Here is a 25,956-nt window from a genome sequence, read left to right on the forward strand (position 1 = left end):
TAGATGTATACACCAGTGAAACCACATGATTCCCATTTATTGATGAGGGAGTGACACTCACAAAGGGTGAGTGACTTATCAACATTATGCAACCAGGAGGTGGCCGTACCAGGTACCAGATGCCCTGGCATTCAGTGCTGGTCACCAATCCTGCAACCATCCAGCCTCTTTCTCAAGGACCCCATCACCTCCTGGTTCCTCAAGCTATAAATGAGGGGGTTGAGCATAGGAGTAAGGACTGTGTAGAAGACAGAGACCACCTTGTCATGGCTTGGGGCCCGGTAGCGCCTGGGCCTCAGGTAGATGAACATGGCTGCCCCATAGAAGAGGGACACAGCTGTCAGGTGGGAGGAACAGGTGGCCAGAGCCTTTTTACGGGCCTGAGCAGAGCGCATATGGAGCACAGCCCCCAGGATGCGAGCATAGGAGGCCACGATGATGGAAAAGGGCAGGAGCAGCATGAAGACGCAGCAAGCAAAAAGCAGGGTATCAAAAATGGATGTGTCTGCACAGGCCAGTTTCAGCAAAGCCGGCACCTCGCAGAAGAAGTGATCCACATTCCTTGAGACACAGTAGGGTAAGCTCATGGCTCCCACCATCTGTATCATTCCATCTATTATCCCAAAAGTCCACGAGCTCCCAGCAATCTGGAGACAGACCCTCTGACTCATGAGGATGGGATAGTGAAGTGGATGGCTAATGGCCACATAGCGATCATAAGCCATGAGCCCCAGCAAGAGCCCTTCAGATCCCACAAGAGAGACAAAAAAGCCAATTTGTATACCACAACCCACAAAGGAGATGGACTTCCTGCCAGACAGGAAGTTGACCGCCATCTTTGGAACAATGTCACAGACCAACACGAGGTCCATGAGGGAGAGCTGACTGAGGAAGAAGTACATGGGTGTATGAAGTCGAGGATCAACGTAGATGAGGAAGATGAGGAGGACATTCCCACAGAGGGCCACCGTGAAGACTATCATGACCACTGAGAAGAGGATGAGATCAGTCTGGCTGTGAGAAAAGATGCCCAAGAGGATAAAGCCATCTAGAGACGATTGGTTCAACCCTATCCTCATGGTTCACTTATTCACGGTCACCTAGGAACATGGACAGAGAAATTATGAGACTGAGTAACATGTCTTTATTTATCTTTGGATTCTTCTTCTTCATTCAGCTGTATCTCTTGTAATTCATGAGAGCTTAACGATATATGCTTAGGAACATACAAGAAGATACTCTTTCATTTTCCTATGACACAGATGATAGGATCTTTGCTAGCTCATAAAACTGAACCATATATCTACATTTGCATGCATCCATACCAAGAAGAATAGAAACTGAGTTATATTATGTGTCACGGGACTACTGGACAAGCTTTCTTCGACAGGCAAAATATTGGCATTCCCTTATGGCACTGACTCTTTTCAGCGGGGATTAAATGGACTCAATAAATTATCTCTAACAGGACTTGGACCATTTTATCCCTGAGATACTATTTATATGTGTTAGAATAGGAGAGAGAATGGAGACTTGAGATGTTCTTTGTTTTGCTCAGACCAAATATCTTAGAATCATTTTTAATTCTGCTATATCTTTTATTCCCTAGATCCCAACAATCAGAAAAGCCTTTTGACTCTACATTCAGAATATCTCAGAATCCAATTAATGCTCATCCCCACTGCAGCTGCTCTAGTCCAAGCCCATCGTCCTCTCTCAGATGGACTGTTACAGGGTCTTACCCAGTCTCCTGGCTTCTATCCTTGAATCTCTTGACTCTAGTCTCATAGCAGTTCAAATGATTATGCTAAAATGTGAGTCATATGATGTGATTCTCTTGCTGAAGGTACATCAGTGGCTTCCCAAATTACTCCAAATAAAGCCCAAATCCTTACAGTGGCACACAAAGTCCTACACAACACACATGCACGTGCAAACACACACACACATATACACACACACACACACACAAACACATATACACACACACACACATACACACACACACACACCCCCCCCCGATACCTCTGACCTCAACTCCTACCATGCCCCCTTAGCTCACTGTGCTTCCTTGAATTTCCTTGGATGAACTGGACACACCCCCATCTTTGGATCTTTGCATTGTCTTCTCTTTGGGATGGTCTTTCCTCAGATTTCCATTTCTCACTTGCTTCTTATTTTTACACAAATGCCACCCTCTTTAGAAATGCCTTCTGTGAGAAGACCTGAACAAGCAACTCTCCAGTGAAGACATACAAATGGCCAATAGGCCCATGAATAAAATGCTCAATATCACTAATTACCAGAGAAATGCAAATCAAAACTGCAATGAGGTATCATCTCACACCAGAATGGCCATCATTCAAAAGTCCACAAATGATAAATGCTAGAGAGGCTGTGGAAAAAAGGGAACCCTCCTACACTGTTGGCTGGAATGTAGTTTGGCCTAGCCATTGTGAAAAACAGTATGAAGATTCCTCAAAAGACTAAAAACATACTTATCATATGATCCAGCACCCCCACTCCTGGGCATATATCCAGAGGGAATCTTAATTGAAAAAGATACATGCACCCCAATGTTCATAGTGGCACTATTTACAATAGCCAAGACATGGAAACAAGTGTCCATTGACAGATGACTGGATAAAGAAGCTGTGGTATATTTATACAATGGAATACTACTCAGCCGTAAAAAAGAATAAAATAATGCCATTTGCAGCAACATGGATGGACCTAGAGATTGTAATTCTAAGTGAAGTAAGCCAGAAAGAGAAGTAAAAATACCATATGATATCACTTATATGTGAAATCTAAAAAAAAGAGGGGGGAAAGGACACTATGAACCCATCTACAAAACAGAAACAGACTCACAGAGTAAACAATCTTATGGTTATTGGAAAAAGGGGATGGGAAGGGATAAATTTGGGAGTCTGAGATTTGCAAACGTTAGCCACTATTTATAAAAACAGATTTTTAAAAAATGTTTCTTCTGTATAGCACAGGGAACTATATTTAATAACTTGTAATAACCCATAATGAAGAACAATTTGAAAAGGAATATATGTATATATGTGCATGACTGTGACATTGTGCTGTACACAAAATACTATATGATATCACTCATGTGTGGAATCTTAAAAAAGGAAAAAGGCACTAGTTAACTTACCTATAAAACAGAAACAGACTCACAGACATAGTAAACAAGTTTATGGTTACTGGAGAGAAAGAGGGTGGGAAGGAATAAATTGGGAGTTCAATATTTGCAAATATTAACTGCCACATATAAAATAAATAAGCAATAAGTTTCTTCTGTATAGCACAGGAAACGATACTCAATATCTTGTAGTAACCTATAATGAAAAAGAATATGAAAACGAATATATGTATGTATATGTATGACTGAAATATTATGCTGTACCCCAGAAATTGACACACTATAAATTGACTTTACTTCAATTTAAAAAGAGAAATGCCTTCTGTGAAAGTCATTACAATTATAAATGGCTTGCATTCTCAAGCCCTTCCCTGTTCTTGCTTTCTCCACAGCACTTACCATCTAACACACATATGCTTACATTTACAAAATTTTTATCGTCTGTCTCATCCCGCTGGAATGGGAGAGCACCATGTAGTAGCCACCATGACGTTGGCAGTCCCAAGAATGGTTGCCTGGTTCATAGTATAACCGCAGTACATATGTGCTGATTGAACAAAATAATCATGATGAAGTCATACATGGCTTCAGTTTCCATTTTCTGAAAGTGGATAGCCTCCCCCTTTAGTTGCTAGAGCCCTTCTTCTTGACCTTAATGTACTAGGTCACTGCTACATTCCTCCCTCAGAAACAGACTCACAGACGTAGAGAACAAACTTAAGGTTACCAGAGGGGTAGGGGGTGGGAAGGGATAAACTGGGGGTTGGAGATTTGCAGATACTGACAGGTATATATAAAATAGATAAACAAGTTTATCCTGTATAGCACAGAAAACTATATTCAATATCTTGTAGTAGCTTACGCTGAAAAAGAATATGAAAATGAATATATGTATGTTCATGTATGACTGAAGCATTGTGCTGTACACCAGAAATTGACACAGCACTGTAAACTGACTATAATTTAATTTAAAAAAAAAACAAATTATGTATAAATATACTTTTGGGGACAAGATGACCCATATCTGCCCTCTCTTTCCTGCCTCTTCACCTGCACCTCTGCCCACACATCCACTCATCCTTTGTCTTCCTGCTGTAGATCACTCTTCAACCCAGGAACTCAGTGCTAAGGCCCCCAGTCCAAACAGAGGGGGGAAAGAAATGAAAAGGACAATGAGATATTAAAGGAAGAAAAATAGAGAAGTGGATCAAATGAGAAAGACTAGAAGAAAGGAAAGACACATAACACTAAAAGCTATATGCCCACCATCCACCCTCAAAAAAAAGGGGGGGAAAGTGAAGGAGGCAGGCAACAACAGGGAAGAAATGCTGACGAAAATAGAGACTAGAACTGACCAGCAATCACAAGTAGAAACTGCAAAGAGAAGGGAAGAAGGTGACGGGGGGAAGACCTCACTCACCTTTAAGTGGGTTCCCTGGAGGAAAACAAATTCAGCAGATGCCCTGCGGAGGAGATTCCAGCACCAAAAGCTTGTTATTGTCCTTCCCTTGTTTGTACTTACTGGGTCAGAGCGGGCAAGGAGGAGCCCCCCAGCTCTTACCTCCTTCCTCTGCCCCCACCAACCTCTCAGCCAGGCTGTGAATGTCCAGGTCCTCAGCCTCCCTGGGACCCTCTAGCTCAGACAGCAGGGCTCAGGCAGACAATAGCTTCTTCTTAGCAGAACAGTAGGAGAAAATGAAATTAGTCAAGGAGATGGTGGTGGCCAGGTGGGGACAGAACCAGGATCTGTGTATCTGAGACCACCTCTCATGCCCATCCATCTTCCATGGGCTGCCTCTCTGCCCAGGCTGCAGAACCATCTCCCACTGGCCACGAAGTACTTAACACTGAACCCGAGTGAGGAAGTTAAAACTGTGAAGTCCCAGGGGAGCCCACAAACTCCAGCCCTGGAGCAGGAGCTCCCAAGCTTACAATTAAAGAAAACCAAACAAGGAGCTTGGGGACAGGACCAGGAGCCGGGCCAGTGGGACAGCGTGAGGAAACCTGGTCATGGGAGGGCTACAGGGCAGCCAGGGCACAGGAAGGGAGACAGGTTTCTTGCCACCACAGACACATTCCACACTTCCCAGTGACTCCATGGGGTCTCCAACCTTGGCTGCCCCAGTAGATTTTCCCGTTTTGTTTTTTGCTTTTTTTTTTTTTTTTTTTTGGAGGGGGAGGTAATTAGGTTTATTATTTATTTATATTTGGAGGAGGTACTGGGGATTGAACCCAGGACCTATCACTGAGCTACACCTTCCCCCGCCCCAATAGGTTATCCGTATGCCCAGCAGTCCATACCTGGTTTTGCCTGCCCTGTAAAGCTGATCTACATTTATTGAGACCCTATGATATACAGAGCACTGGGTGAGCTGTCAAGCTGGAATCAAAGGTAGAGACTCGCAATCCTGGACCTGAGGAGTCTACAACCCGATGGGAAGCACGCACCTTCTCGAGAGTCAGATGGTGGCATGGCAGTTGCATGTCATCCCAAACCCTGTCCGACATTTCTGTAAGCTCAATGCCCTTCACAGTTTGCTGTGGACAGTCCTGAGATCGAGTCATTGTGCCTGTCTTCCCAGTGCAATCATGAATACAGTCCCTTTCACTCTCAAGTGTGTCCCAAGTTTGCTGGTAATTTAATAGTCACTTTAATTTTGGCCTTATGTCCCATGGAAACAGGTCCATTTTCAAAATGGCCAATTCATTGGAAATCAAATGGCAAAATCACCAATTTATCTTTTCCTTTTAACTCTTTGATTTGTATGAGTGATCTTTATTTTATTTTCACAATAGCAATAAAATATGTTTCAACTGCCATACAAAGCTCTTGGAGCCTTCAGCTGGAGGCTGATGCACGGAGAGGAGAGATTAGATCAGAGGGCTAAGAGAAGAGGGATCAAAAGGAGAGGCAGCAAAACACAAGGATGTGAGATACAGGGACCTAGGGAAAAATAGGTCTTTTATCAGGCTGGTTCCAGACACACCAAACTGGCTTTTGAAGAAAATCTCTACAACTACCTCACGCTCTTCTGTTTCAGCATCCTTCTCTGTCATTCTCCCCAGCGTACCGACCTATTCTCGTTCCCTATAGGTACCTGAAGTTTTTCCACTTCCCCATTTTTGCTCAAGATAACCTCCCATTGGAACTTACACTGCCTGCTTTGTCTTTTATTACTGAATCTTTATTCTATAAAGAGCCACCAAAAGCTCATAGCTACAATTCTAACCTTCCAAAGGTCCGATCACATCCCTTCAAGCCTCCGTGAGCTCCTACAGACTATTGTCTGTAGAACTGTCAAGTTATTCTGTTCTGCCATGTGAAGTCTGTTACTTTACTGTTTATTTAACCTACATAGTGATTGGGTGAAACTCGATTGCATACAACCAAGAAACGTCCGTATGTTTGGCTAGGACCACCTTCACTCCTGGAAAATCCTTCCCCACCTTTGACAGAGGTCAGGCTGATCCCAGAGCTGTCTGGGCAGTTTCAGGTATAAGTCTCATCCCACTGAGCTAATCAAGACCAGCTTTCAGGTAGGCTAATATCCAGGGCCAGATCTGCCTACTGGTTTTGGAAGGTCTCCTGGGGATGTATTGGGCGGCCGAAATTTGGTTCGTGTTTTGTCTACATGAGCTTTCCTGGAGGCTGATCTCCTCCTTGGATCATTAGCACCAAGACCTGGCCCCACTCAGCAGCATGTAGGCTTAAGTGCTGGGAAGCCTCAGGCCAAACAACGTAACACAGCCCCACCCATCAGCAGACTTCCTGAGCCCATAGCCACCTCTCGGCATGGCCCTACCCACCAGAGGGCCAGGATCCAGCTCCACCCAGCAGTGGGCAGGCACTGACTCTTCCTGCCAGAAAATCTGCATAAGCCTCTAGTCCAGCCTCATCCACCCAGGGGCAGATACCAAAAATAAGAAAACAATACTCCCAAAGCTTGTGGAAGGAATCCACAAACACAGGCCAGGCTCTACCCTGGGGCCAGCTGGACAAGAGAGGAGAGCACCGCCAGGATGCATAGGACCTCTCCCACAGAGAGCCACCCCTCCAAGGTCAAGAAACATAACTAACCTACCTAAAAATACAAATAGAAAGGTAGACAGTAGGAGGTGGCAGAGGAATATTTCCCAGGCCAATGCACAAGATAAAAATCCCAGAAGAAAAAATAAGTGGTAAGGACATGAGCAATCTATCTGAGAAAGAGTTTAGAGTAAAAACAAACAAAAAAACCATTGTCAGAGCTTATACTACGGACACCTAAAAATATAAAGATCTAGAAGAAACAAGTAAGTCTGGCCACTTAGTCATTTGGCTAAAGAATTGCCACCGTCATGACCAGTGAGAAAATTGACTAGATTCTATAGGACATAAAGCCAGTAAGTAGAGTAACCATAAGATTTATCATCTAACCTGGGACACCCTTGAAAGTGAAAGGGGGTGTTACGCATGATTATATACCCAAGGTATGATAAGTAACTGTCCACAGCAAACTGTGAAGGGCACTGAGCTTAGATAAACATCTGACAGGGTTTGGGACGACACGCAGCTCCCATGCCACCATCTGACTCTCTCAAAGGTAAGTGCTCTTCCTTCCCTCCCACTAGGAGAGCCAGGATTGTGCTCAGTTCCCACCTTCGAGTCAAGTGCAGCATCTCACCCGGTGCCCTGCGTGTCATAGGGCCCCATTAGATGTAGGCTGACTTCACACGTGTGAACGGCGTAGTGCAGGAGGGCCCACTGGGGCAGTCACGGGTACAGACGCCATGTAGACCCTGGAGGTAGCTGGGGAACCATTGGACTGTGTCCGTGGTGGGAGGTAAAGCACTAGGAAACTTGCCCCCCCTTCCTGTGCCCTGGCTGCCCTGTGCCCCTCTTATGACCACGTTTCCTCACGCTGTCCCACTGGCCCGGCTCCTGGTCCTGTCCCCAGGCTCCCTGTTTGGGTTTCTTTAATTGTAAGCTTGGGAGCTCCTGCTCCAGGGCTGGAGTTTGTGGGCTCCCCTGGGACTTCACGGCTTTATCTTCCTCACTCAGGTTCAGTGTTAAGTACCTGCATGGCCAGTGGGAGATGGGTCTGCAGCCCAGGCTGAGAGGCAGCCCACAGAAGATGGATGGGCATGAGAGGTGGGCTCAGACACACGGATCCTGGTTCTGTCCTCATCTACCCACCACCATCTCCTTGACTAAGTCCACTTTCTCCTTCCTCCCCCCTTTTTTTTTTCCCTTTCCTTTCCTTTTCTATTTTTGCTGAGAGAAGGCTTTTGTCTGTCTGAGCCCCGCTGTCTGAGCTAGAGTGTCACAGGGAGGCTGAGGGCGACTTGGACATTACAACCTGGCTGAGAGGTTGGTGGGGGCTGAGGAAGGAGGTAAGAGCTGGGGGGCTCCTCCTCGTCCTCTCTGACCCAGTAAATACAAACACAGGGAAGGACAATAAAATGATTTTGGTTCTGGAATCTCCTCCATGGGGTATCTGCTGAATTTGTTTTTCCCCAGGGAACCCACTTAAAAGTGAGTGAGGTGTTTTTCCTGTCACCCCGTTCTCTCCTCTTGGAAGTTTCTAATACTGATTGCGAGTCATCTCTCATTTGTCTTTATCAGCATTTTATCTTTCTTCTATTTTCTGCCTCTATTAGCTTTTTTTTTCTTTTGGGGGCATGAGGGGGTGGGTATATACCTTCCAGTGTTGTGTCTCTTCTCACTCTTCTAGTCCTCTTCCTTTGACCCACTTTTCCCTTTTTCTTATTTTACTGTCCCATTGACCTATGTCTTTCTTCCTTCCCTCTGTCTGGATTAGGCGGCACAGCGATGGGTTCCTAGGCTGAAGAGTTTTCTAAAGCAGGAAGACAAAGGGTGAGTGGGGAGAGGTGCCGATAAAGGTGCAGGGAAGAAAGGCAGACGTAGAGCATAGAGTCACTTTGTCCCCAAAAGATGGCTTCCTTTATGGTGTCATTTCTAGGAAGAAAAATGAAGCTATTAACTAAACACCCAGAGAAAAGAATGCTGTTACAAAGCAAGAAAGGAGGACGCGAGATGCCAGAATAATTTCTTGAGTTGTTTTTCATAACACAATTAATAATTCAATAAATATTCGCTGAGAACGAAGTATGTGCCCAGCACTGTCCTAAGAGCCTAGGATCCCACCGTGAGCAAAACTAACATCCAGGAATGTAGGTTCTACTTGGAAGATTAGAAGTATAACAAATCTGTATGCATTAAGTATAGCGTGCCCAATGATGTTGAATACAGTAAGACACATAAGGCAGGGAAGGAATGAGGAGGACAGAAGAACTTCAGCTCTAAATAGATGCTGACAAAGGCCTGGCTGAGAAGGTGGGCGGGAGATGAGGGAAGAGGGTGGGACATATCTGGGTAGAGCCATTCCATGTGGAGGGAAGAACAAGCCTTATGTCTGCCTGCTCTGTGGGAGGCACAGAAGGGAAGCCAGTGAGACTTGAGTGGAGACAGTTGCAGGGAGAGCAGAATGAGAAAGATCTAGGTAGTGGTGGGGGGGCCAACCAGATGTTAAAAATCTTGCTTTATTCTTCAAGAGTGCTGTGTGACAAAAAACTGGCAAGCAAAGAATGGGGAGGAAGGCAAGTCTGGTCAGGGGTCATTGCCTTCATGTAAGGGAGCAGCGATGATGTGGCCAGGTGGGGCGAGCAGGAGTGAGAAGTGGTCGGGGGGAGAATATATGTTGGAGGAAGAGCCAGGAGGAGTTTCTAACGTTGGGATGTGTGCGGGAGAAGGAGTCAAGAATACACTGCGTGTTGTTCCTTGGGCAACTGAACAGTCTTTCATTACCTGAGCTGAGTAGAGGGGAGAGTAGTTGTGTGTTTTCCAGGAGAGACCAAGGGTTCAGTTTGACCACTTTGGGAAGGAGAAACCCACTGGACATCCAAGAAAGATGTTGAGTACAGTACACAGTGGATACAAGAATCAGAGTTCAAGGGAGCCATCCAGGAGAGGGAGAGATCAATGTCATCAACCAACTGCATGGTATGCGGTTGGGGGAAGGAAGAAAGGGTGTGTAGTGCATCTCCTTGAAGGTACATGCAGCTGAGCGCCTCTGCACATGCTAGGTAAGGCTGAGCGTCCTCAGCACAGGAGAAGGAAATGCCTGCTATGAGGTCTGGGGGCACTTGGTTTTTTTCAGTTGGTTGGTTAAGTTTTGATATAGCCAAGATGGATTTAAGGCTGTAGGAAGAGTAATCTGGTCCTGTAGAACACCACCCCCACCAGATTACACCTGGGTATTATTGTTGGCAAGGACACCTGGGCATATCTCCTTGGGCGTGTCTACGGACAGAACTTAGTGGCCCACTTCCCGGGTCATGGATCTGAGCAGACCCATCCTAGTTTAGGCAATCACCCTGGGTCTTTGCACAAAGAGCATGTTCCACGGAGTCTCCTTGTTTTGACTTTACAGTGAGATAAGGTAGACTGATACATGCCTCGTAAATGTCTCCTAGAAATGACTATCATGTATTTGCAGAGAACATACTTGTCATTTGAAAATACTTGAAAATATTTATTATGTTATCATGCACTGCCCCTCATAGAAAGGGATCTAGAAGTGAACTCATTCATTGAACGAGTGAATAGGTCATTCGCTGCATGAATGCTGGCAGTGAATGCTCTGAATACAGTGGTAATATGAAGGATGAAATAGAGGGTCAGCTGTAAAAAAGCACGTGTCCCCATTAAGGGCACATCTGCAGGACCTGGAGGGAGAGTTAATTTGGAGCGCTTTGATACCCAGCATGGGTGATTCTGAGCTTGAATAATTGGGGCCCTAAGTATCATTTCAAAGAAATATGGAAAGAAGAGGAGATATTGCTTTTCTGGGGCGTGTACATAAGAATTAATGCCTAGTTGTTTTCCACTTGAGGTGTCAGAAAGGAATGTAATTGCGTACATTCTGCAGGGAATTGGAAGTGTGGGGCTGGGTCTTAGGAGGGGTGTCTGGAATCCAGTGAAGATCTTGGTGTCATTTGGAAAGAGAGGTGGGCGAATGGATTCTCTGGCTTCTCCACCTCAGCCTCAGGGTCACCGCTCTGAGGTTTTTCCCTGCGTTCCACAGGATCAGAAATAAATCATCTAGGCATAGAGAATCCTATTCATTCTACCCAACTCACAAGACGGGAACTTAACTACATTCATGTATTCACCTATTTTGCCAAAAGATAAACTATGAAGACTTTTAAGAGTTTATCTGAGCAAAAGTCAGTTCCGATCCGGCAGGGCCAAGCCACAAGCGGTCATGAGTGCTCTACTGACAGGAACCAGCAGAAAACCTTTTACACAGAATAAGCAGAAGAAACACAAAGAAATTATTTGATGGGTTGTACTGAAGTATTTGACTCACTGGAAAAGCCTAGTTGCTGTTGGCGGTTGGGTGTCCTTTGGTTTTTTATGTCTTAACCTTGAGACATTCACAGTCTTAGATTTGGGGTTGCCTCATGGGCTACAAAGGCCACTCAGTCTAATGGCTTCCTTGTCTAATTAACTGAATAATGTTGAGAGCTATATCCAGCAGTAAACCAAAACTGCTCTCGAGCAAAAAGATCTTCAATATCTGCGTCCATATTAGGGATCAGAAGGCTGCAGAATGAGCCAAGAATTAGAGAAAAATGAATTCGAAGCCTCTGAGAATTTCTCGAGAATAAGGTAACTTGCCCTTCTAAGAATATTTTTGCACAGCAACAGCCTGATTTAATGTAAGGTACCTGGAACTTAGATTGTAAAGGCCCCTTAGCAAGTCTTGGTTCCACAGGTACTGACTGTGTAACCTTGGGCAACCCAGCCAACCCTTCAGAGTCTCACTTTTTCATCTGTACAAGATGGCCCGTTTTAATAAGATCACTGTACCTTCATCGCAGGATCACTATGAGGTCAAAAGAAAAAGGAATGTGAGTGCTGTGGGATGCAAAAGACAAGTTTATTTTTATTAATTTGGCATTGTCTGTCAGTAGAACCAGGCAGAGAGCCCTGCCTCTTCTCAACAGATGACAGACAGACTGACAACTTCTTTGAGTCTTTTATTTTCTAGGCAAATCGCAAATCACCATCTTTCTCATATGACAAGATCATTTGTTAAAATTAATCTGAGTCCAGTCTATTTATATCAGTGATCAAGACTCGAGATGGAACGGGAAAGGCAATGCTAGACAGCCTCAAAGATGGTCTCACTGGCCTCTGATTCATGATATTTTTACCTTTGTGTCTTCCTCTCCCATTAAATGTGGGCTGGATTTAGTGACTCACTTACAACAAACAGAATTCAGCACAACTCATGGGAAGTGACTTCCAATATCAGATTATGAGTCTCCAGCTTCTACTAGGGTGCTTGTGCAATCACTGTCTCTTGGGTCACTCGTCCTGGAGGAAGTCAACTGCTGCACTGTGGAACAGGAGCAAAGCCTGACAGCCACATGCGTGATCTTGGCAACCTGGCCAACAGCTTCATGGAAACCTCAGGTGAGACCTACGAAGCCAGAGGCAACTAAGCTGCCCCACCATTCCTGATGCACAGAAACTGGGAAATAATAAATGTTTCCTATTTTACTTCGCGCTGTAAATTTGGAGCTATGTGCAACAAAACAATAGACAGCTAATATAAATTGAAGGAGGAAATTCTGCACTGCTATGCTACTGGTAGCAGCTTGAAAATGTCTGCCCTGGATTGTACAGCCCTGCTTGGATAAAGGGATAGATGAAATTCGAAGGAAGCTGATGAGAGAGAGAAGAAGGAAAAAAACGAAAAGCTGGAAATGGCTTTGAGGATGAAGACAAGGGTCACCTGGTGAGGGCATGAGCGCAAGGGTTGTGGTCAGAATATGGTGGCACTTTTTACCTAGTTCCTTATAATTATTTATTCTTTCATTTTCCTTGAGTTCAGATATTGTCACTATTATTGAGGGAGTTTTGTCTTTTTTAACATGCATGACTTTTATTTCTTGGTTTGAATTTTGTCTGGGCCATGTCTCTGGTTCTCTTCCATGTAACATATTTAGAAAAAAACATTCTTGACCAGATTCAAGAGAAGTCCCATTCCACTGACATGCCCCAAGTAATTTAATTGGATGTTTTATAAGGTGGTTAGTAAATGGTTCAGAAAGCCATGTGGAATATGTTAGTCAGAAAGATTTTATAAGAAGGCACTTTGATTTCTACTCAGGAAGACCTAGTAAGCAGGCACTACCTTACGTGTTTATCAGCCAACTTCTGCTGAGGTCCTGATCCTGGGGTTATATTCAAAATCTCATCACAACTGAAGACCTCACTGTTCTTAAGAGATCTGGGCACCAATCATTTCTTTTCCCCATTGGCCTTGTGATTGTCCTGTCAATAAAGATATGTCAGTCAATCCAGTATCTTTTTGTCCATGTTCTCAGGTGACCAGGAGTGTCAGCTGAACCATGGAGATAGGGTTGAACCAATCATCCACAGATGGCTTCATCCTCTTGGGCATCTTTTCTCATAGCCAGACTGATCTCGTCCTCTTCTCAGCGGTCATGGTAGTCTTCACGGTGGCCCTCTGTGGGAATGTCCTCCTCATCTTCCTCATCTACGTTGATCCTCGACTTCATACACCCATGTACTTCTTCCTCAGTCAGCTCTCCCTCATGGACCTCGTGTTGGTCTGTACCAATGTGCCCAAGATGGCGGCCAACTTCCTGTCTGGCAGGAAGTCCATCTCCTTTGTGGGCTGTGGCATACAGATTGGCCTTTTCGTCTGCCTTGTGGGATCTGAAGGGCTCTTGCTGGGGCTCATGGCTTATGATCGCTATGTGGCCATTAGCCACCCTCTTCACTACCCCAACCTCATGAGTCAGAGGGTCTGTCTCCAGATCGTTGGGAGCTCCTGGGCCTTTGGGATAATAGATGGTTTGATCCAGATGGTGGTAGTAATGACCTTCCCCTACTGCGGCTTGAGGGAGGTGGACCACTTCTTTTGCGAGATGCTATCCCTGCTGAAGCTGGCCTGTATGGACACGTCCATTTTTGAGAACGTGATATTTGCTTGCTGCGTCTTCATGCTGCTCCTGCCCTTTTCCATCATCGTGGCCTCCTATGCTCGCATCCTGGGGGCTGTGCTCCATATGCGCTCTGCTCAGGCCCATAAAAAGGCTCTGGCCACCTGTTCCTCCCACCTGACAGCTGTGTCCCTCTTCTATGGGGCAGCCATGTTCATCTACCTGAGGCCCAGGTGCTACCGGGCCCCAAGCCATGACAAGGTGGTCTCTGTCTTCTACACAGTCCTTACTCCTATGTTCAACCCCCTCATTTATAGCTTGAGGAACCGGGAGGTGATGGGAGCCCTGATGAAGGGGCTTGACCGTCGCAGAATTGTCAACCAGCACTGAAGGGCCAGAGTATCCTGTGCCTGGTTCTGCCAACCTCTTGACTTCGAGATGTCAAGTAAACAATCTATTCTATGTGAGCCTCAGTTTTTCTCATTAATAATGAGGCTTATGCAAAAATAATGATAATGAGGCTTACGACGCCTGAAAGGTAGAAGAGATCTTTTTAAACTCTAAAGCAGTACTCTCTGCCTCTGATGAACCACCAGCTTCCCCCCACAAAAATAATCTCTTCTTTTGTAAAATATATTGAAATGGAATGTAGAACTTGGTAAAAATCAAACACTGTGTAGAAGTAATGAGCTGAGATTTCTATCATTTATTATTTAAAACTGGATTTGCTTCTGATATCAGAAACTGCCCGAAGTTCGACTCCTTAACTCTTACTGCTCATCTCTACCACTGACTGAGAACCCACTGTGGGCCAGGTGTCCCGTTATGCTCCTTGTGAGTACACAGAGATGTCACTTTTTTTCCTATTAATATACGGTCTCACCTTAGTGACTTAGATGAAGTGCTTCCTGATGACAAAAACCGAGCTAGTAAAATCCTCTTGGAGAGTGTTCACCCTTCACACTGTGTCACCGAGAACTTTATAAAGAGTTCTTAAAGCAGTTATATTCTTCCAAGAACAAAGTGAGATTCCTGAGGAAAGTGGTAACGACTTATTTGCTGGGTCTCCACAACATCTGGCACATAGAAAACTCACATGAAAATGCTGTGTATATACAGTCCTCCAGCAAAAGTAGCCACTTGCCATCATTTCAGTTTCTAAAACAGGAAATTGACTCTCCTGTTTTTCCTTTGGGGGATGAAGGCTGAAATATAAATGGGAGAATTTGATCTGTTACTTGAAAACTTATTTTCAAACGTTTTTATTGGAACTGTCGGTATTGTTGTAAGCTCTGTAACAGTTCTTGCACACGTTTGCAATAAAAACCATCTTTTCCTGGAAGAAAATACTCTTGGTTGCATGAAGAGAGAAGACAGAGGATGGGACTGGGTGCTGGAAGTTAGACTAAACCACAGGACCACAAGTGTCTGCTCTGTTTTCTGTTTCCAAGCTTAGAGAGCACAGAAGGCAGCAGCAATAACAGTAACTACAATTCTTAGAACCGACCAGAGGGACGACTTGATAGTCTGCTCAGTTTAATGTCAGTACAAACATTTTGTGGCGAACATCATTGTGCCCCTTTTGCAGACGAGGAAACTGGGGCTCAGACTGGTTAAGTCCCTTGCCCTCACTCCCCAGTTTTCCTTTCTCCCCCTGGGAGAGTTTGTTTGTTGGAGCAGCTGAGATGAACAGAGGACTTCCCAGGAGGCCCCCTTCCCTTGGAGTTTAATTTGCAGACTGGGGACAGAGGTGTGGCAGAAGAGGGGTCTGCAAGGATTTGTGAAAACAGAAGCAACTTTCCTCAGTCACAGCACAGAGGGGACCAATGGGTGGCAGTGAGGGGTGGCAGGGAATAAAACCTCTCTGCCAAGAGCTGGACTGGGCCCAGCCAGGGGTCTGTTCAACAGGTGCGACCTCCCTGCTGGCTCTGAATGAGCGGCCCCTCCTGTCCTGGCCCAGCGCTCTCCCACTGTGCTCCTCTTGTGGGTGAGGGGGTGTATGATCTCTCTGTGCCACAATTTTTGTTTCTGGAAAGATTTTCTTAACCCCTAAAGATTCTGCCAGGGTTTTAGCATGAAGTTCTCTCTTCCAGGTTTTTCTGGGTGACTTCTTTCAGACCTACTGTCTTCCCATTTTGACCAATCATAATGCATTTCTTCAGAACCTTTCCAGAGCCCTGGTGGCAGGCATCAGGCATACTTCCCGCCTGTGGATGGGAAATACCTCCAAGAATGTCAGTCAGCTCCTATTTTCAAAGGATAGGAGGAGAGTCTAGAGGAGTTCTGAGGGCACAAGCCTTTCTTTCTCCTGGAAACTTCCCTTCTCTAGCTTTCCTCGGCCTCTCCTGCTTCCATTTCAGGCCCATTTCCTTCCAGGAGACGGAGGTGTGCAGGTTTCCCTGCACTGAGAGACACCCCATCGCAGACGCAACTGACTGATCAGGGCGGCCCTCGCTGGGTGGTGGAGTCAGTTCACCAAGCACGCAGGGCTCCAGGTTGGAATGCTGCCCTCCTGACCCTCCAGCCCTTCTTCGTGTCATTGATTAGGATGTTTCTGCTAACATTCTTCCTCTTTGATACGTTTCTTTCCATCTCTGTCACCATTGTCTTTTAATGTTCATTTTGATTCGTTATCTTAAAAACTGTTAAGAAAAGGGAATAATTGAATTCTATATTCCTTTTCTGTATGAGCTTGTCAAAGTTTCACAGCAAATGCAAACTCATACAATAAGGATTATTTTCCCCCCACCATCCATCCATCCAACATACATCACCAAATGGTCAGACCATGAAACCAGATTTTCAGTTATTGCTGCCATCAATGGGGAATAATTTGTCAGTCATGTGCAGCACAGAACCAGAGCCAATCTTGCCCAAGAACTAAAAACAAAAGCAAAGACACAAACACAGACCACCAAAAGTAAAAAACAGAGACTCAGCAAAGATAAAGTTCTTAGCCCCTAGGAATCATTCTGGGAGCCACACTTGGGTTCAAGGGGCCCATGAGGTATACTTCTTCAGCAAAGTTTACTTGCCCCCTCAGGCGAGTTCACCCAAACAACCAAGAAGCACCTCCAAAGCTGTCCACATATAATTTTTCGAAAGGTAAACATCTGATTCTCATATAAATATAAAGTAAACATGTGTCAAGTATTTTATTCCACTTACATTAATTGATGAAGCAACCAACAGGATGGTAAAGCTGGTTCAAAGAGCATTTGGTGGAATACTACTCAGCCATAAAAAAGAATAAAATAATGCCATTTGCGGCAACATGGATGGACCTGGAGATCGTCATTCTAAGTGAAGTAAGCCAGAAAGAGAAAGAAAAATACCATAGGATACACTTATATGTGGAGTCTTTTAAAAAGATACAAATGAACGTATTTACAAAACAGAAACAGACTCACAGACATAGAAAACAAACTTGCGGTTATCAGGGGTGGAATGGGGATGGAGAGGGATAAATTAGGAGTTTGGAATTCTCAGAAACAAAGTACTATATATAAAATAGATAAACAACAAGGTCCCACTGTATCACACAGGGAACTATATTCAATATCTTGTAATAACCCATTATGAAAATAAATATATGTATTTGTATAACTAAAACATTATGCTGTGCACCAGAAATTGACACAACATTGTAAACTGACTATACTTCAATTAAAAAGAGCATTTGAGGAGTTGGCAGTTTATAATCAATCTAATAAAGAATTGACAGAGTATAATACTAAGTTAGGTACAAAACTGGTCAATGTCCTACAGAATAATACATTAAATCTTTGGGATTATTTTTTCCATCAAACAGAATTTACAAGTTAATGGTAGAATGTCTGGGGTCTAATCACACAGTAAATAGCAAAGGCAAACATGTGTATATTCTCCTAGAGCATTAAATAATCCTTAGGTGAGCCTGTGAATCAATGACTTTGAAAGGACATGCATTCATCCTCCAGCCATATTTCCAAATTTTGGATGACTTTTCTTAACTCAGAATACAGACGATATTTACGGCTGCGAAACTGGATGAGCTGGCTCATGAACCCTGAGTTGTCTGAAAACAGAATGATTATGCAATCCCTCCACCCTTTTGTGCTTCTGCAAATGGCTAAGGAACTAACCACGAAAGACCACCCTGCTCCCACACAGTCTAAGCTAAGAGCTGCCACCACTCTTCCTCAGTGACTCCCTTGTGCTATAAAACCCCGAGTTTTCCTCCTCTTCTTTGAGAACTTTCCTCATTACCAAATATTCTCCATGTGACAACAGCCTGAATAAAATCATCTCTTTAATTGTCCGGTGCATTTTGTCTTTGACGATCACTTAGGCATGGTAAAAAAAAAAAAAAAAGGCAAGAGTCTTTGCTTTTTTCTATGAAACCCTCCATTCTTTGCCTACATTTCTCAAAATTGTTCATGTAAGTTATTGTGTGCCTTTTTTAATGATAATAAATTGAAAACATAGAAAAAGATACATAGTGAAAAGTGTCTCCTTTTCACCTCCTGCCACCTCGTTCACCTCCCAAAGCAATCACTGCCACAAGTTTATTTCATTCTTTTCAAGAAAGGCCATGTTTTCCATGGTTTGGATGGACCATAATTTAATTTACTGATCCCCAACTGATGGCCAGTGGCGGATCAGTAAACGCCCCATTCACCATATTAATCTTAAGCTCTACAACATTAAATCTCTGGTTATCCTCCTCAAACTTACTCCCTCTCTTTGCCTTGTCTTAATTTCAATTTGGTCTAAAGTCTCCACTCCCAGGAAACATTCTCTAATTAAATCCTTGCCCACTCAGATTTTTCCAGATTTTGTACCCCTCAACCTATCGTAAGTGTATTGAGTGTTTCAACCAGAACTGTTTATCTATGACCACTGACTGGACTGGAAGAAAATCCAGAGGAAACTTAATTCAGCCAAATCCAGGGAGGCGGGAATTTGTACTACAATTACCCAAACGTAAGATTACCAGTCTTTGCTTTCACCAGCCCGGTGAGTTCCGATTTCATTTTATGTGCGTGTTTTATATAGTCTTTGTCTTCGATTCCGTTTCCTGGACAAAGACCAAGTTTTTAATTGACAAATATATACTGGCCACCGACTAACACCCAGAAAATGGTAAGTTCTGGGTCACAGAAGAATCCCACAGGTTTACCCTCTTGTCCAGTCACATCATACAATGAACTAACTGATGCTCTTAATGAAACAAGAGTTATAATAATCTCCTAACTAGTCTCAATGAACACAGCTCCGAACTTAAAATTTTTCTAAAATAAGGAAATGAGAGAGAGAATATGCGTGAGACAGTAGGGGGATAGAGGAACTAGAATCTGGTTTAAAGGGACAGATGTGAGGGTTTGTGATAACTCCTCAGCCTTTGTGTATGCTTGACATTTTCTATAATAAACAGTTAAAAAATGTTCACAGGCCACTGTATGTTGCCAATTACCTTACTAAATCCTTTCCCGCCAAGTTTCCAGTTCAGCAACTCGGGGATTTCTGTGCATGCACATGGCAAATCTCCATCTCAAATAGGTAGGTCAATTTTTTTAAGTATACAAAAAATTGGGGGGAAGGCTGTAGCTCAAGCGGTAGAGTGCATGCTTATCATGCACAAGGTCCTGGGTTCAATCCCTGGCACCTCCTCCAAAAATAGATAAGTAAACTTAATTACCTCCCCCCGCCAAAAAATAAAAATAAAAGCAAAAAAGTTGTAAAGACTATGTAAGTGTTTGAGTAGTTTAAGTTTATTAAAGAGCAGGGATCCTGTATGTTGTGACCCTCTGAAAGCCCTTATCAGTTGTTAATGAGTTGGGATCAGAGATTATTACCTTGCCCTGCCCAGGAAAACCAACAGCCACAGGAGGGCAGCAGAGAGCCAAGAGCCAAGAAAATAAGGGGTAGATGTGAGTTGGTGTTGCTTTGGGAGCTTCTTCTTAAAGAAATGCAAGAAGGATCATTTTCTCCAAAAGGTGAAGGTACGATTAGACACAAGAAACAGAGCTGTTGAAGATTTTTTTAAGCTGATTATTAAAATACAGCCTTGTGCCCTCACACTGGTCTGAACTAGCCAGGGAAGTTTGCACAACGATTTGAGTTGGACCTAGGAAAATAGAGCTCATGTTTAGCAGAGCAGGGATAAAAGGAGAGTCTGGACTATCCCATCTTTCCTAGCTGCCGCCCTTGACGCGTTTCCTAGCCTCCCTGTGCCTCGGGTCCTCATGTGTGAGATGGCGATAGTAGCACCTCCTTCAGAATGTTGTTGTCACAGTAAAACCAGCAAAGTCTATGAGTGTAAGCGCAGACCAGGCACACAGCACGACCTGGTGCTAGTTCTTGCTTACTGTTACGAATCTTAGCCAAGGCACACTGGAGAGGATGGCTGTGGTGGGACTTAGTGGAATGCGTGCTTTGAAGAGCAGTGGGAAACACATGCAGGCAGAGGATGGGTCACAATTGTGGGGACCTCGAAAGCCAGACGTGGGAGCCTGGCAAGGGTAAGCTGGCGAGGAAGGGACTAGTTGGGGGGAGCTGCCAAAGGCCACTGAGGATGTCCTAATGGGCTGAGGCCCTTCTCTCTCTACCCAACAGCCTCCATCATTCCTGAGTTTCCTGGGACAATAGTATGGCTATGTGCCTCCTGAGGCCCCACTGTGGTAGCTGGCAGAGGCCCAAAGAGGACTTCTTGGGGACTTACACCAAGGGCCACCCAGGAAAGACAATTCTGGGCCTCTCCGTAGAGTAGACAAATTCGCTTCTAGCATCGTCTGCCTCCAGGGCCATCCATCAAAATCCCATTTATTTGGTTCTTTCTGAGTGTGGTCCTGAGCTAACACCTGAGGGTTACAAAAACCTTCACATGCTTAAAAGTTACAATACAATATGCTCTTGCCAGCAAGAGCTCACATTCACCACCCCTAGGAAAACAGAACTGCAGGGAGGAGATGGTGTGAGGGCTCCACAAAAGCTTTGGCCTGTGAGAGTCCCTGAGCTCACAAGGGGGTAGAAACTTTAGCCAAACCTGAAAGAGGAGAGGGTGGGCAGGGAGGCCATTCCAGAAGGAAAGGGAAGTAGTCAGGGGAATGGTGAGGTAAGAAGTTGTTGCCAAATCTCAGCCTCTGTGTTCCGACACTGAATTGCAATCTGGAGACAGAGTTTTGGGGGAAGCAAAAAAGAACAGCTTTATTTCTTTGCCAGGCAAATTGGGTCACAGGAGGCGAATGCCTCAAGACTGTGAGCCCGATTTGGGGAGGGGAGGCAGGGAGTTTTATAGTGAGAGTCCAAGGAACAGAGCTTCTGATAAACATCTTTGAATGTGCAGGGACTGCATTCTTTCCTCCCTGACACGGCTGCACTGACGTCCAGAAAACCTAGTGACACGGCTTCTGTTTCTGTGGTTATTAGACCACGTCCTCCTCCTCCAGTGGACCTTGGTCTGGTATTTGTCTTGTGCACCAGGAATTAATGAGTCATATCTCCAGTCATATCTTCTGTGCCTGGAACAAAGGGTGTGTGAGTGGGAGGGGGGTGCTCTAAGGAAGAGAGAAATGTGTGCCATGTACCGTCAGGCTAGAATGTGCTTTAGCAGGAGGGAAGCCATTTTTTGGTTACTATTATCTGGGTACTTCAGAGAGGAACTACAGCAGAGGATGTGGGGGCGGGTCTGTCCCAAGAAGACCCCATAAGGTCCTGCTCGGTTACAAGGTGAGTGGCCAGTTGGCTGAGGATCCGAATGTTGCCGGTGACCAGGTTCCTGTCCCATCACAGAAGGAATTCAGAGAAAAGACACAGAGATTAAGGAGGTAAAGTGGGGATTTATTAAGGGATGGACAGCACATTCTCAAGGGCAGAGCGGGCAGGCTCAGGTGAGCAGCTGCCCTGAGTTTTTTTGACAAGTTGGTTACATAGAGTGTAAAAATGAATGAGCAGAATATTCACTGGGGAGGGAGGGGTTTGGGGTCATATTCCCTGATTTTCATCCCAACTCCAGCTTCCTGAAGGCAGGAGGGATTTTTGTCCTTATTTAGCCTGGATTGGAAGTGTCATAGCGTTGGTGCATGATGGGTTCTTCTAATCTGCAAGGCTAATTTTATTGAAATGAAGGCATAATGTGCAAAACATTACATTTGGAGATTCCTGCCTTTTCTCTTCTTTCTTTGTTGGCCTCCAAGCCCCTTGTCACCCCAAAATGTGTGATCACTTATCAGCCCAGAGGTTCCTGCTTTTCTTTCCCTGCCCAGGGACCCCTGTTGTTTACATGATGGAAGATTTCCTGTATTTGGCCCCGTGCCCCTCCTTTTTGCCCAATTCCTGCCATTTGGCCTGTGTCCCCCTTTCTCCACTCATATCTAGCTATCTGCCTGCTCTCACAATAATGTGTGGGACATACAGCCAGCTGGGATGGTGGGCTGGAACCAGATGATTAAAAAATGTGGTCTGGAAAAATGAGCATAGGTGGGGGCTTTGTAGTAGGCAGTAAGAAGAGGGCAGACCCACCAAGCTTCCTCCTGGGTACGTGTCCCCAAGAAATCCTCCAGGGTAGGGTGGGGACCAGGATTTTCAGCATGACTGGAGGTGAACAGCCAACATGGATGAGCTGAAAGACACCAACAAGGGAAAAGGGAGAAATTGCATGAAATTAAACACAATACCATTCACACGTGTTACAAATCCAGACATCCCAGACCAGGATACAGATCTGCTAACATGTCAAATGTCAGGGGAGGAAAGTGAGTGGGCTACAAGCAAAACAGACTTAAATGAAGTGAATTAAATGAATATCTTTAAAGACTAGAGAAGGGCCGGGCACAGGCCATTCCTGAACAAAAACGAACTGAAGAGTGATCAGCTCTGGACCTTAAGTCCCAAACTTAGGGTGTTTCTTCTTAATCAGGGCCTGGAAGTAAGAGATCAGGAAGCAAAGAGGCTTCAGATAAGATCCAGATAAGGAACATCCCCACGCTCTTGCCCTCCCAGATGCTGGAGGAGAGAGGCAGCCTGCGTCAGCCCAGCCTTCTGCTCCCAGTTTCTCCACTTGTGAAAATGGAGGCAGGGGATGCTGTGGACGTTTGCCATATAACCTCTAAGGCCCTCTCCTGTTCATCACAGTCATCTGCACTTTTACTCCTTGAGTTCTTGCCTTTGAGAAGGACTTTTCTGACACGCTCACCCTGTTAGAGCAGGCAGATGGCTAGATATGAGCAGAGGAGGAGGATGGACGCACAGGCCAAATGGCAGGAAACCACACATCTTGTGAACAACGGAGGTGCTTGGACAGAGGAAAGCAGGAACCTCCCGACTGATAAGAAATCACACATTTTGGGGTGACAAGTGTCCTGGAGGCAAACAAAGAAAGGTAGAAAAAGGCAGGAATCTCCGGCATCCACATGTAACTTCTTGCTCACTACGCCTTCATTACCATAAAATTAGCCTTGCAGATTAGAAGTACCCATCATGCACTTACGTCATGACACTTTCAATCCAGACGAAATATAGACAGAAATCCCTCCTCCCCTCAGAAAGGTGGAGCTGGGATGAACATCAAGGTATATGACCCCAAACCCTTCCCTCCTCGGTGAATATTCCACCCATTCATTTTTACAGTCTAAGCAAACAGCTTGCCAAAGAAACTCAGGGCAGCTGCTCAGCTGGCCCTGTCCGCTCTCTATTCGAGAGTGTAGTATCCATCCCTTAATAAATCCTCACTTTACTTTCTTGACCTCCCTGTCTCGTCTGTCTCTGAATTCTTTCTACGACAAGACAAGAACTTACTCTCCAGTAACCACCTTAATTCTGTCGTAATGGGAATGGTGGGGGGGGGATGTCCCCAGACCCTCCCTGTCAACAGGGACACTCTCCCCATGTGGGTCCTTCTGAGACAATGGCCGGCTTCCTCCCAACCTGGAGCAGAGCAGGGGAGCCAGTGATTGTAACAGCTCTGGTGACAGACTGCTTCTTTTCTGAACTGCTGTGTCCCAGACCCAGGTTGGGTGGGAAGAACAATGGTGCGAAAGGATGCTTGGGAGGTGTTTGGGGGTGGGCATCTCATGGCAGATCTCAGGGGCCACCTTCTCCAACAATACTTAGGACAGTCCAAAAAATGGGCTCTTGATCTTGGCCTTAACTCGCCCTGATGATGGGCAGGATATTCAGCAGAGACATTAGAAATAGGGTAAATCTAAATGCCTCACAAGCAGGGACATTTCAGAGCCAGAGGGGACCTTTTGAGATTGCCGCATTCTACCCTCTCATTTTTCTGAGGTGGGAACCGAGCTCAGAGAGGGGTTTGGCTGGCTCATATCACAGAGCAGGTCCCCACACTCCGTGTTCAGGTCTCCCAGGTCCATGCAGCCTGGAACTGAACCCACACGGAGTTCCAAATGGACAGAGATCAGCCAACCTGGTTTCCCCCAGGATGCCTGACTCAGGACGGGCCCCCTCGTGAAACTTCCAAAGCTCCCCTCCAAGTCTGGGCTGTGCCTCTATGCTGAGCTGGGACTGGAAGTCATTTTCACAGGAGACCTCAGCACTCTCAGGTCCCTTTCCAGGGGACGAAACATCAAGGGACCCTGAGCCCAATGCTGGCCTCCATGTCAGACGAAGCAGGTACATGGGGGTGGGGTGGCTAGTCTGAAACTTTCCCCAGAAAGCTGCCCTGAGTCCCCAGGTAGAAGATGTCACCCCCTCCTCCCTAGTCCCTCTTTTGGCATCTGCTTCATCCTATCCTATCAGGGACACAGTATTTACGTTCAGTTAAGTTTTGAAAACCAAGCTCCCTCCCATCCTCAAAGCAGCCCTGAGAGGGGATGACTCAGGTGGTGCCCCTATTAAATAGCTCGTCCAAGAAAGAGTGCTGGCAAGGGGGTCTGGGCTGAGGAGGGGCTGCCAGGGGACATTTGGGCTGGTAAAGGAAGGGTCCAGCAGAAAGAAAGAGAGAAAGAGAGAAAGAGAGAAAGAGAGAAAGAGAGAGAGAGAGAGAGAGAGAGAGAGAAAGAAAGAAAGAAAGAAAGAAAGAAAGAAAGAAAGAAAGAAAGAAAGAAAGAAAGAAAGAAAGAAAGAAAGAAAGAAAGAAAGGAAGGAAGGAAGGAAGGAAGGAAGGAAGGAAGGAAGGAAGGAAGGAAGGAAGGAAGAAAGAAAGAAAGAAAGAAAGAAAGAAAGAAAGAAAGAAAGAAAAAAGGAAGGGAAGGAAGGGAAGGAAGAAAAGGAAGAAAAGGAAGGGAAGGAAGGAAGGAAGAAAGAAAAAAAAGACACTATGAACTCATCTACAAAACAGAAACAGACTCACAGATGTAGTAAATAATCTTATGGTTACTGGGGACAGGGGGTGGGAGGAGATAAATTTGGGACTTTGGGATTTACAAATGTTAGCCACTACATATAAAAATAGATTTTTTAAAAAGTTTATTCTGTATAGCACAGGGGACTATGTTCAATATCTGGTAATAGTCTTTAATATAAGAATATGGAAAATGAATATATGTATGTATGTGCATGACTGGGACATTGTGCTGTACACCAGAAATTGACACATTGCAATTGACTGTACTTCAGTTAAAAAAAGAAAGAAAGAAAGAAACTTCCACAGGAACAGAGGAAAAGATACTAGGGTATGTCCTTGGATTCTGAGGAGGTAGCTGTGGGATAAGAGAAAGGTCCTGCATTTTCATCAGCTGGATGCATCCTCTCCCCTGTTGTTAATCAGGTAGGGTCAATAAGCCTGCCTAACCACCTTTCTCAACTACACCAACTGGCCCGTCTGAAACTCAGTCACAGCCTCTGGTTTTTGTGGTAGCTATCACTGGGGGCAGCTCAGG

General features: G+C 45.0%; 2 protein-coding genes across 4 annotated transcripts; one reads left to right on the plus strand and one right to left on the minus strand.

Moving 5' to 3' along the window:
• Nucleotides 1-131: 131 nt before the first annotated feature.
• On the minus strand, nucleotides 132-2,629 carry LOC105065223 (olfactory receptor 2V1). 3 transcript variants are annotated; one of them, XM_010950290.1, is made up of 2 exons: nucleotides 2,620-2,629; nucleotides 132-1,069 (listed from the first exon to the last, which is right to left on the minus strand). In XM_010950290.1, the coding sequence occupies exons 1-2, from the start codon at nucleotides 2,627-2,629 to the stop codon at nucleotides 132-134; spliced, it is 948 nt and encodes a 315-aa protein (XP_010948592.1). The 3 variants fall into 3 exon arrangements, with proteins under 3 accessions (XP_010948592.1, XP_010948591.1, XP_010948590.1); XM_010950289.1 differs by lacking the exon at nucleotides 2,620-2,629 and adding an exon at nucleotides 2,097-2,106; XM_010950288.1 differs by lacking the exon at nucleotides 2,620-2,629 and having other exon boundaries at nucleotides 132-1,079.
• A 10,950-nt stretch (nucleotides 2,630-13,579) lies between these two features.
• LOC105065222 (olfactory receptor 2V2) lies at nucleotides 13,580-14,527 on the plus strand. The gene has a single exon (XM_010950287.3). The coding sequence runs from the start codon at nucleotides 13,580-13,582 to the stop codon at nucleotides 14,525-14,527; it is 948 nt and encodes a 315-aa protein (XP_010948589.2).
• Nucleotides 14,528-25,956: the final 11,429 nt, after the last annotated feature.

The sequence above is a fragment of the Camelus bactrianus genome, chromosome 3 (assembly GCF_048773025.1).
Source record: "Camelus bactrianus isolate YW-2024 breed Bactrian camel chromosome 3, ASM4877302v1, whole genome shotgun sequence".
NCBI classification, from domain to species: Eukaryota; Metazoa; Chordata; class Mammalia; order Artiodactyla; family Camelidae; genus Camelus; species Camelus bactrianus.